The 12,240-nt window shown below is 33.5% G+C and overlaps 1 protein-coding gene across 1 annotated transcript in view; it reads right to left on the reverse strand.

The window, feature by feature from the left end:
- The window catches only part of LOC145603050 (serine/threonine-protein kinase ATM-like), a 48,504-nt gene that overhangs the window by 19,177 nt on the left and 17,087 nt on the right, over positions 1-12,240 (reverse strand). Inside the window, exons 24-44 of the mRNA XM_081659182.1 lie at positions 10,057-10,182; positions 9,215-9,342; positions 8,269-8,425; positions 8,137-8,183; positions 8,000-8,063; positions 7,673-7,747; positions 7,241-7,360; positions 6,814-6,999; positions 6,152-6,273; positions 5,978-6,047; positions 5,697-5,824; positions 5,435-5,576; positions 4,183-4,323; positions 3,303-3,401; positions 3,146-3,192; positions 1,725-1,914; positions 1,428-1,649; positions 1,185-1,256; positions 957-1,026; positions 280-397; positions 48-171 (exon numbers count right to left, since the gene is read on the reverse strand). Coding sequence (XP_081515308.1) covers positions 48-171; positions 280-397; positions 957-1,026; positions 1,185-1,256; positions 1,428-1,649; positions 1,725-1,914; positions 3,146-3,192; positions 3,303-3,401; positions 4,183-4,323; positions 5,435-5,576; positions 5,697-5,824; positions 5,978-6,047; positions 6,152-6,273; positions 6,814-6,999; positions 7,241-7,360; positions 7,673-7,747; positions 8,000-8,063; positions 8,137-8,183; positions 8,269-8,425; positions 9,215-9,342; positions 10,057-10,182 — 2,448 coding nt within the window. The remainder of the gene's footprint in view (positions 1-47; positions 172-279; positions 398-956; positions 1,027-1,184; positions 1,257-1,427; positions 1,650-1,724; positions 1,915-3,145; positions 3,193-3,302; positions 3,402-4,182; positions 4,324-5,434; positions 5,577-5,696; positions 5,825-5,977; positions 6,048-6,151; positions 6,274-6,813; positions 7,000-7,240; positions 7,361-7,672; positions 7,748-7,999; positions 8,064-8,136; positions 8,184-8,268; positions 8,426-9,214; positions 9,343-10,056; positions 10,183-12,240) is intronic.

The raw sequence follows: 12,240 nt of genomic DNA on the forward strand, positions 1-12,240 counted from the left end.
AAGTGGCCTTTAACACAAACACATGCTTTAGTGAATGAATAGGAAACCTTGACAGAGATAAGATGGCAAAAATCAGTTGCCAAATCCTTTCTTCCAGCCAGATTGATCATGATACTTGGCAGTAAAAGTTCAGCAATTTCAGCCTTTAGCAACACAATATCTTGACATAACCTGCCAGCAATCAACTCATATAAAATGACTTAAAGCCAAATATACAGTACCACAGGTCATTGTTTTGGGTAAATTCAAGCCTTAAACATTGAAGGCCCAGAAAATTACCTAAGGGTGATATCACTGCAGTGACCAATCAGTGAGTAAACAAGTGGACATATCCAGGAGTCAAACGTTTTGTCACTTGTTTTCCATAGTGATGACTCCTCTAACGATTTTCCTTCAGCTAGTAATTTCACATAAATAACAAACAAGCTTTAGAGTGCAAATTAATAAATAAAACAGTATCATAAAAAAGAAAAAAAAATATAGCATCATAGAACAAAAAATATGGTGCTAACTATAATCTACCAGATTCTAACAAATGCAGCAGAACAGCAGAAAGTGCAAATAATAAGAAACACAACCTTATCCATCGTCACTACTCACTGTTCAATAAGTAGGCTGGGATCTTAAGAATTACTCAATTGGGAGGCTCAAGGAAATTGGGAAAATCTTGTCCACGTTCTATGTACTTCTCTTTTCCGCCAATAGTATCTATTCTCTTTTTTTGTAAAAAAAGTAAAAGAAGGCCCACCACGAGTGAAGCGTACAAGTAAAGAACATGTAACCACACAGCCAGAAAATAAATGATAACATATTTCGTTTTCTAGGTTAATATTTAGATGCATCAGATAATCAATCAATATATTTAGCACGATCCCTATATGCATTCATCAACAATCTACAAGTAGATGATTTAAGAGGTATATGCTTCATAGGAGGAGCTTAGATCAAAAGCCTACCAGTAAACTTCTTTTGCAGATCCAATAATATGCTCTCTACCAGTTGCATATTGAATCCCTTCGAATGAACCTACGGCCCAATATAACAAAATATAATAATCGTAAGCTCTGTACACTATTATCTGACATATGAACTTAATCAGTGTTTCAACTTAAGACCAGAGTCCATATAAACTAGTACAAATTTAATCAGACACTAAATCAAACAAGTTTTAGCACTGCACTAACCTCAATAAGAGACCTTTCATAAGACTCAAAAGATCCTAAAATTCTATTGCCTCTTTCTGTTGAAAGTAAACCCTGAATAAAGAAAAAGAACTTGATAAACTTATAAGATTCAGATGGACCAACAATACATCTTGTAAACAATCAATTATCCGGATCAAAACTTGGAGGGAAGTGAAAAAGATGAAACAACAGATTATATACAGCTAAACCATATGTCAATCAAGAGATGACTGATAAACTTACACGGAGAGTTCTAGATGATAAATCAACTATTTTCACTGAATCATCCATCAAATATTTCTTCAAATTCCTTATTAGGACAATCAACAGTTCTTCAGATGTGACAGCATCCAACTCAAAATTCATTACAGTGGCATAGTTTCCATCAGATGCTCCACAAACATGTACATGGCGTAAGTTACCAGGTAGATGGAAAACCACCGAACGTGGATCTCCAATTCCAACCTAAAAGCAGGGGGGAAAAAAACATAAAATCCAGATCAGCCAAAAAACAGTATGAAGCTAAACCAACCAGAATACCTTAGAAATCAGATCGGACACCAATGCCCGAGCATCCGCATCCTGTGAACCGCATATCCGAACAAGTGACCAGACAGCTTGTACAATCTCTAGGTCAGATTGCCAACAATTATCTACAGATTTGCTTCCACCATTCTCCTCAACACAGAAGCTCTCCCCACCTAGTAGCTTCCTGTGAAATGCTTGGAGACTACAAGTATTTCAAACAATTTGAAATTAGCACAGGATTGCAGTGTAACTAACTCCACTGTTATTTCCCTTTCTTTTACTCCCCCTACCATCAACTATAGATATCAGTCAAGCAACATACAAAAATCATTCCTAATCAGACACAAGGATATCAAACTTGGCTGGACTTCAGATTAATTACGGAGTATTTCAAACATGACATTACAATCTTTCCTCTGGACATAATTCATGTCACGACATCTGATAGCATTTGAAAAATCTAAGGAGTGTCAAAACAGAACAGATGATTTCACTCTAACAACAGACATGGCTTAAGAACCAATTAGACCAAGTTGTTACTAGAATACAATATTCTGCCAAATATGTTAACGGAAATTTAGTGGAAACAGAAATCTATAGTATTTCCATACAAGTATAGTACATCCTCATGATTTTTATCTTCAGATCACCAGCATTTGTTATTTGAGATACAGTGCTCACCAACATTGTACATTGCAACAATATTTTAAACATAGTTTAAAATGCTCATAATAATGAAGGTTAAACTGCAGTGCTTGTATTCAAATTTCATCACTTGTAAAATATTAAAGGGTGTTTTTCAGAAATTTCACAAGATTTCACACAAATAATGAGTTGAAGAGGTTGCGTAAAAATGCAAGAATCTGATTACACTAAACATACAAGCCAATTCTTTATACGATTCTCTAGCAATCCTAAAAAAAATAAAAAATAATAAAAAATAAAATAAAATAAAATAAAATAAAATAAAATAAAAAAATAATAATAAAAATAATAGTAGTAGTAGTAATAATAATAATAATAATAATAATAATAATAATATGTACTTATGATATAGTTTAGGGTTTTCTTGTTTTCTAAAAGTTACAGGGTTCAAAAAAATATTGGCTATCCACTATGTTACTTAGAATCTATATTTCATCTCAAGTACTAGCATCAAATTTTCAGACTCCGACATAAGTATGGACACTCAGCACCTTATTCTGGGCCAATCTTTAAAAAGTATAAATAACAGAATTGCCAAGTTTGTAGCCTTTGCTAAAAGAAAGAGGATGCTTATCATCTCATACATTTGAGTCCATGGGTTAAATCTCTTTGGCAGTTTCCTCTTTTTTAAATAAAGAAGTTGGAGAAGTCTATCACTTTGACGTGCACGCACACATACACACACATGACAGCTAAAGAAAAGCCAATATATACAAGATAAAGCATACCTCCATAGAAGTAATCTAGGTGGAAGATGGCAAGATCTCTTTACAAACTGCAATAAAATACGTCAAACCAGTGAGTAGTAAACCAAGAAGTTGAATGCATGAGCATGAAGAAAATCATAGAGACCAACATATTTAAAGAGCAGAAGGCAGATTGTACCTTCAAAAAGTGATCTCTTGGTGAGTAATCTTTGCATAATTCAAGATGGAAAGTCCTAATCCTGTCAAAGATCTCTAGCTCGGGGAATGGTTCAAATTCCTAGAAAAAGGGGGGGGGGGGGCCAAAACCAAAAAGTTAAAGGGAATTTATTCTAACTTTATGTTCATTAAAGGAGAAGAAAAGACACAGAACTTGTTTTTTTTTTTTCTTTTAAATATTCTTATCAGTACTTGGCCATGCTATAAAAATCCTCATAAATAACAATACACAATACGAAAGCAGGGGGCATCATGGTATTAGATCTCAGCCGCATCACCTCATTGTTAAGCCGCAGTTAAGCTGCAAGGCCTGCAACATCCGCATTCAATCCACATTGCCCACAAAAGTGGTTACGTGACTGTTACCGCATTTGTGACCACATCCGATTTAAAACCATGGGGATTATAATTCACAACAACAATGATATATAATTATAGATGCTTCAGCCAAGAGCTTTCCACCTCCTACCTTATGGCAGGCCACTGCCCTTCATTGAAAGATAAAGAAACAGAAAACATGCTATGAACAACAAGTTTACAAGAGACACACATTTCACATCCTTGCTCCTTAAGACCTTAGTGTAATGATATAAACTCTGTCAGAACACTCTTCATGTTTTTTGCATACTTTTTCCAAAGAGTACCAAATAGCCAAAGATCACAAAAACCAGCAATTTGCAGGCACCCCAGTTAACCATCAGATTATCACAGTAACTCCCCCCCCCCCCCCCCCCCCAACAACAACAACAAACACCCCTACCAACAGAAAGCAATATAAAAATCCCAAAGAAGAAGAGGAAAACACCAAATAAAGCTACAATGTTGGGGGGAAAAAGCCTTACTCTAATGTAATCATGCAGAGATGGATCAGAATCCACTGTCAGAAGGTGAAGCAACGACAATACTTGGGATGAAGGAGTACAAGAATTATCTGTATTAGACCCCAAGGGTATGCAACAGGCAACCAATTTTGACACCAGAAACTGCAGAGAACCAAGAGATGCATCAAGCTACATAAGCTTCTGATACCACTAGAATTTGGGTTAAGATATGCAATATATTGAATATTAAAATAATAATAATAATAAATAAACAAAGGCAATCTTCAAACAAGTTAAAACAGCAAAAGCCCAATTGAGAATTTGTATTAAACATCACCACAATAAACCAATGAACAATCATAACATAAATTTCCCTTCACCTTATTTGGTCTTATGCCTCCAGGATATTTATGACTGTGTGAGTATCAGTTAGCAAACACAGTTTGCCATTAGTTTCTAATCCTACAGAATTTGTTGTCCTCAAGTGATGTACAGATATAGTTTCTAGGAGAAAGGATGAGTCAGATTTATTACAAATCTTTAAAAAGGAAACCATACATTAATGCGTAAGCAACACGACCTGAACTCATTTATATTTGAAACAAAAAATACAACATAACTTGGAATGTAACTCCAAGACTGAACCTATGTTATTTGAACTCTTCATTTCGCCTTAAGTACCCGTTTCGGATCCTCATTGATACTCAGACATGGATAGGACACTTCGACACTTTATTTTGGGCTAAAATCAAAGAAATATTTCACAAGATAACCAGGTCAGCCAATTGGACACATATTTGGGTTGGACATGGGTATCCAAGTCCAAGTAACATAGGTCCAAGCGCTTATGAATTCTTAAAATCTGAAAGAGATTTTAAACCAAATGATGCACAATACTCTCAAAAGTCAAAAGGCGTATTCCTCTTATTCCATTTTAATCCTTGGACAAAACAAGCAACCCAGACAAGTCAAGACACCAACCCAACACATGAACACCACAATAACCCTGGTACAGAGGACATCAGTTGTAACAAGCTTCTGTAAAGAAGCCATGAAATTAAACGATTTTAACATCAAAGACTCGATCACTACAAAATGTGAAAAGCACAATCTTCGACAAAGAGCCTAGTCAGTAAGTTTGTTTCAATCATATAGCAATTTAACATGAATAAATGCTTATGTGTTAAACTTCTTGCTTCTGGAAACAAGTCAAACACATTAATTAAAATTTTTAAAATAAAAAAATAAAAAAAAAAAAAAAAAAGATGGAAACCTGCAGTTGTTCTCCAAGAATGTGAGTAGTCTCTCTGGAGGGATTAGTCTTAAACATTTTGAGCAAAATGGAAATCATATGACAACATTGATCTTGTAAAGCTGGAGAACTGATTAATTGACCGATCAAATTGAACAGGTAACTGAAAAATCAAAAGCAAAAACAAGATTTGTCAGACAAAATTCCAGAAGAGAAGATTCTAAATCAGGATTCTAACAGATAGAATGAATATAAAAAAATGATAAGGTCCATAAGAACTTGCCATGATGTGCTCGGAACTGCTACTCTATGGCCAAGGATACTAATAAGCACCTCGATTCCAGCTAAACGGTGTGACCTATGTCTTCCATGAACTGCGGCAGTTACTTTGTAATGCAACTCTACCAAAAGCTGCAAATTTGGCAATAGCAGTCAGACAGAAAAGCCTTATTACCTGGATATATTGCACTTGTCTGAAGTGTGTTAAGTAAACATTAACCAACAGATGCATCTCTTACCATCAAATAAAGGAAACTTTCAAAATAGAAATGAAAGAGGAAATACCATGAATACTCTATCAGGACGAAAAACATTAATCTTATCAACAACACCCTCAATTGAAGAATGATTATCACTGCAATAACCAGATATGTTTTAACTTAAAAATATAAACAAAAAACAAACAAAAAAACAAACAAAAAAAGAACAAACAAAACTAACTCAAATAGGATATCTTACAGCTCCATAAAACCATCAACTACAGTCCGTACTGCAAGTTCAACAACCTTTCTGGAAAACAGAGGAACCATAGTGTCTGATGCAGAGGAAGCAAGACTGAGGATTTGACAAACTATAGTAACCTGTAGGTATAAGTTCAGCACCACTTTAAAACATCAATATTTTCAATTATTTCTATCACATTACAAAAATAAAGTAGAAAAGAAATACTTCCTCCATTTCAAATTAGATGACACGTTTTGACTTTTGACACTATTCATAAACTTTGTTTTGACTAACATTTGTGATTTACAGATACATAAAAAACATAGCCATGTTGAATCTTGTTAGATTTCCTTCAATGTATACTTAATTGAAATCTAGTTATTTTTTTAATTTTTATTTTGCCTTCTATAACCACTTGAGAGATAGTATTAGGTGGAAATGGAAATTTAGAAGAAAAATAGACAATTTTGGGATAATCTTGAGTGACCATGGGAATGAACATATAGTTTCTTTTAAAATTTACATGTAATTCATTCCCATTACCATTGTTTATAATTAGTTACCAAACGGGGCATAAGAGTAATTTCTAAAGCACTGATGAAAACTACAAGTATGGCAAAACAATTCAAATCACTAAAAATACAAGATAAGCAAACTTGCAAAAACAACATTCAAACCATGTGTTTCTTTATTAGCATGTCTCTCTCATCCTCAGAAATCTCAGCAAAGTGCAGAATTTTGCTCTGAAGTGCAGCGGAACCCTTTTCCCAGCCAGCCATTTTGCTACAATACAACACCATACAGATAGAAAAGACTGGGACAAAGTGACTTCTAACCAATACAGGTACAGATTGCCTGGTAAGCTGCTTACACAAAGAAAGTGATGTTAGACAAAGAAGTGAAAAAATATCACAAAAATAATAATATATTCTAATCAAACAAAGCCAACCCTAAATAACAAGGGAAGGGATGGAAAGTGTCAGAAGCTCAAAGGATAGTTTCATCATGAATGTCCTAAAGCTTTTGGAACTGAAGGAGGTACCCCAGACAAACAGAAAAGAAAAGTGTACCACAAGGAAAAAAAGTTAGGGATAGGTTAGTTACCTCAGCTAAACATTGTAGGTTGGCGCTATCACCATGCAAGACAAGGGCAGGTAGAAGCCACGGACAACAAAAAAGTAGAAAATGATTTTGCTCAATATCTAAACCAAAAAGATCCATTATCTGTAAAGATAGATTTTTAAAGTTAGAAAGCACAGCTACAACACTAAAACTATAAAAGAAAACCCTTTAACTGTGACGTGATTGTTGCAGAAAAAGGCATATCACTTATCTTCTAATTAAAATTATGGCAAAACTCAACAAACATATAATAGAAAAGGCTTTTGTGGTTACCATTTTTTTTCCTTTTTAATCACGCTATCCTTAGTTTCTTTGTTAGATGAAAGATGACCTATACTCAGTAAAATACTTACATCTCACATAAAAGTACTGATACACTGAATGGGGAAAAGAAGATAAGAGTTTAATGTTCACCTGTACAAATGCAAATAAGCTCATGCCACAGGTAACCCAGCTAAATAAGATAGGACCCATAAGTTCTTCCAGGTACTGCAGGAAAGCAGACATTAATCTATGAAATACAAATTTAAAAAGATGAAGAACCGAACCAGCTTAATGCAAGCCTGATTATAATAATTTGTCAAAGCAAGTAACTAACAAACTACTGATAAGGGGAAATCAAACAGTATAAACAAGAATGTGCATTGATTCCATGCAAAAAAAGATATAAATATAATTTTAACAAAAAAAAAAGAAAAAATCACTAGCAGAAATTATTACTAGGGCAAAGACAATCATTACCTTTGACCGACATGCATAATGTAGCTTTCTTGCAAGATTATCTAACACTGTTTTGACCAATTGCCTGAATTAAAATTGTAGTCATAAGATTGCCCACTTGTACTTCATGTAAATTTAAAGAAGGTAGCAATAACTACCTTTGACAACAACCAATTGCAGAAATCACACATATCATGAAAATTGCCTGCATTTATCATGGTTATAGAAGGCAAAATAAAAATAAAAAAATCCAAGATAAATTGTATATATAAATGTTGCATAATAAATACCTCTGATTCTACTTTCTCACTGTGAAAGGCAGCATGCATGAGAGTAATGACAATGGTTTCCATAATAGGATGAGAAGCATAATCATCAGGCCAAACCTCCTTTTCAGTAACAATTTTCTCTTTTGAACACATAATCAATTTCGGACCAAAGTTGGAGCTACAAGGAAAACCAAGAAAAAAAAATTGTCTTAGTAAACTTGCCAAAAAAGCCAACAAATAAGAATGTGATAGAAGCATTTGACAAAGGAACTAGCAAGAAAAAAACTAAAACCTAGAACTAGTCCACCCAAACAATGTGATAGAACTTAAATTGGGATATTCCCTACATTTTTCAGTTTCCAAAGAGTGGATATTCTGAAGGGTAAGTGAATGATAAAAACCAGATTGACTTTATTGAAACAAATATACTCCCTAGGTTAATGTATCCACAATTTCTGTTTGACATGCTCCAGCTTCTAATATGATGTCTGCTTGCTAAAATTCTTAAAGTAGTTAAAAAAAATTATTATGCTTATTTATTTAATTTTCTGTATTGGCCTTGATTTTTCATCAACAGATTGATTTGACACAATCAAACCTTACATATACATACTTTATAAAGTGCGAACACTTCTATACGTATAACAGGAGATTCCTAACAACTTACAAGACAAAGTTATTCTAACAGTTTAGTTAAGACACTCGCAATAGCTAAAGATTTAATTATACATTCTATCACCACTGATGTATCTATATAGTTGATTTACTTACATAAGCTTACTAAATTACCATTGTGAGAAAGACCATTGCGAAATTTTGGACTACAACAATACATCAATCCCACATAATCATGCAACCCCACAAAAAGATAATAATAAAAATAAAAAAAAAAATTTAAAAATAAAAAAATAAAAAAAACAAAAAAAATCTAAGCATTAGTCAATCAGAAGAAAGAAAGCAAACCCACCAGATATCCTGAAAAAGCACATCATGACCATCCCATGTGAGGAAAAGAATACCAATTCTTCTAGCCAATATAAATCTCACTCGATAATCAGGATCCTTCAGCAATATAAACAACCTTTGGATCATAGTCTGTTAAAATAAAAAAGGGATAAGTTTTAGGCTAATGGCAATTTAAAGTCAGACAAGTGCCTAAAAGGACCTAAGCACAAAATGTTCCTTGGTATCAACAATTTTCTTATCCTTTCAAAGCCAAGTGCCTGTCCTTTTTTTAGGAAAATGCGTTCATATAAGTCATACCATATTATAGGAAGCTAAAATGCACAGAATAATACAGTCAAGGAAACTAAAACAATTCAGTTATTATTATTAGAAATCAAGAGTATTTTGAGATTATATTTCATAATATCTTTCCCAAACATTAATTTAGATGATTGAAATTTAGGTTTTTCCAAGAACAAACATACTTCATCCGATCCATAAAAATTGCAGCACTTTGAACTTTAGGGGGAACTTAGATTATATCGCATATGCTCACTAATGTATAAGAAAAAAACATGTTTTCAAAGTACGATTTTTTACAATTCTTACTAATACATAAGTTAAACTATTTATGGTCGATAAGGTGCCTTGGAGATAATGAAAATTGAAAGGTTGATACATTATAATTCAATGTATCATCTTTATCATAAAATTGTACCCATGCAAAATAAAGGTCATCATACTAGTACAAAACAAATAGGGGAGAACTAAAAAGCAAATAAATGGTACCCCTTCTTAGCAACATACATTCCCAATCTTCCTTAGTTCAGCTATTTTAACATATGTGATGAAAATGTTAATTACCTGACCAATCAAAGGATTCAGACGAATAAAATCACAAATGCAATCAACCAGCTTTCGACGTCCAAACCAATCAAGCAAATTAGACTCGGCAACTTTGTTCAACAAATCTCCAAGTGGCAACAAGCTCTGTAATCACAATGAATGAATAATTCATATTAATGAATCTCTTGTCTGAACAGAATCATTCAAAAAAGGAAAACAGATCATATAAAATTTTGTAGATGTTATATGACTTTTTATTAATGAATTAATATTAGGAAAATTTAACAACAACAAACCAACCTTTGCCCCATTCTCCCAAAATGGACAGAAGTTTGCATTTTTTCTCCCAAAATGGACAGAAGTTTGCATTTTTTTCTCCCAAAATGAACCACTACCGGTTATACCAGGTAAAGATCCACTAGTCATTAAATCATTGGTCAAGAATTTTTTTTATTTTTTAATTTTGATAATTTTTACAAAAAAATAAAAATAAAATAAAATAAAATAAAAAAACCAAACCACCCTTTCCCACCACAGCCAGTCCCCTTCCCAATCAGCCACCCCCTTAACCTTCACCACCATCACTTCCACCCACTGCACCACCACCATAGAAACCACTTACCAACCAACGAAATAACCCTACCAACCAAAGAAAACCACCATATCAACCCACCGAAAACACAGAACCACCTACCAACCCACCAAAATACCGAAACCACCATACCAACCAAGAAAAAACACCATACTAACCACTAAAATACCAATACCACCATAACAACCAACCGAAAACACCATACTAACCACCAAAACCACCATACCAACCCACATACCCCACTATCACCAAGATCCAAAAACCCCTTACCCAAGCCTGCCATAACCATCCTCGCTCTCACCACCACCAAGATCCGAAACCCACCCCACCGAAACCCTTAAGACCCTCTCCAATGGTGAGACTCAAGTGAGTATTTTTAGGAGAGAGAGTATTTTTTGCAATGTATACCAATAAGTTGGTATCTAAACTTAGCAACTCCAAAAGAAAATTGCTAAGTTTAGATACTCAACTTTGAGTCTCATTTGACAAAAAGTGTGAGCCCAAGTCAATATTCTAATATATTTTGTAATTTATTTAAGTTTTACCCCTTTTTTTTATTATTTTTTAATCTTACAATAATTTATAGGCCATAAATTGAAAGTGACATTTTTATATTTTAGAGAGTCTCACCATTGGAAAATTAGACTTAACATGAGTTGCTAAATTGAGAAATGGGTATGATCTCACCATTGGATGTAAAAAAACAACTCATTTTGTATTTCAATACTCAAAGTTGAGTCTCACCATTGGAGATGGTCTAATATTTCAATCTTCCAATTCTTCTTTTGTTTTTACATCAATTTTTCACTTTTTTTTTACGATTTAGGGATTGTCGGTTTGGGGTTTCATGGGGAGCGAGGTGCGGTTGGAAAATGCAAAGGAAGGGGGAGGGCGAGTGGTGGCCGGAAAAGGATGGTCGAAAATAGGAGGTGGAGTCGTGAAGGGGGAGAAAGAGTGGTGGCCAAAGAAGTGGAGGAAGGGGTGGCCGGGAGTGTGGGGTAAGGGGAGAGTGGTCTTTTTTTTATTTGTATTTTTTTTAATTATTTGTTAATTTGTAAAAAATAATTAAAGGTTTTTAATTAAAAAAAAATAATTAAAGGAAAATTAAAAAAAAAAAATACAAACTTCTGTTTGTTTAGGGAAAATTTAAAGATTGGTCCATTTTGGGAGAATGGGGCAAAGGCTAGTTTGTTGTTGTTAAATTTTCCTTAATATTATTACTGAAAAAATAAATAAAATAAAGAGATGCCGCATACGTAAAATAATTCAATTTGCTTTTGGCTGTTCTCTTCACCTCCAAAAAAAAAAAAAAAAAATAATAATAATAATAAAAATAATTTTAAAATAAGTTTAAATCTGTAAATTAAGTTTTAATCTGTAAAAGTCAATTCAATTCAGTAACAAAAATTTAAATTGATCAAAAATAATTTCAATTCAGTAAAAATAATTTCAATTTAGTAAAAAATATTTCAATCACCAAAAATAAGGGGAAGAAAACATATCAGCTAATTTTACATTGTCTCCATAGCACCTCTATAAGACAATACTCAGCAAATATTAGATGTACCACAAGCCATGTTGTAGTCTAATATGTAGGATGTCTTCCTTTA

The sequence above is a fragment of the Chenopodium album genome, chromosome 2, assembly GCF_948465745.1.
Source record: "Chenopodium album chromosome 2, dcCheAlbu1.1, whole genome shotgun sequence".
Classification (NCBI taxonomy): Eukaryota; Viridiplantae; Streptophyta; class Magnoliopsida; order Caryophyllales; family Amaranthaceae; genus Chenopodium; species Chenopodium album.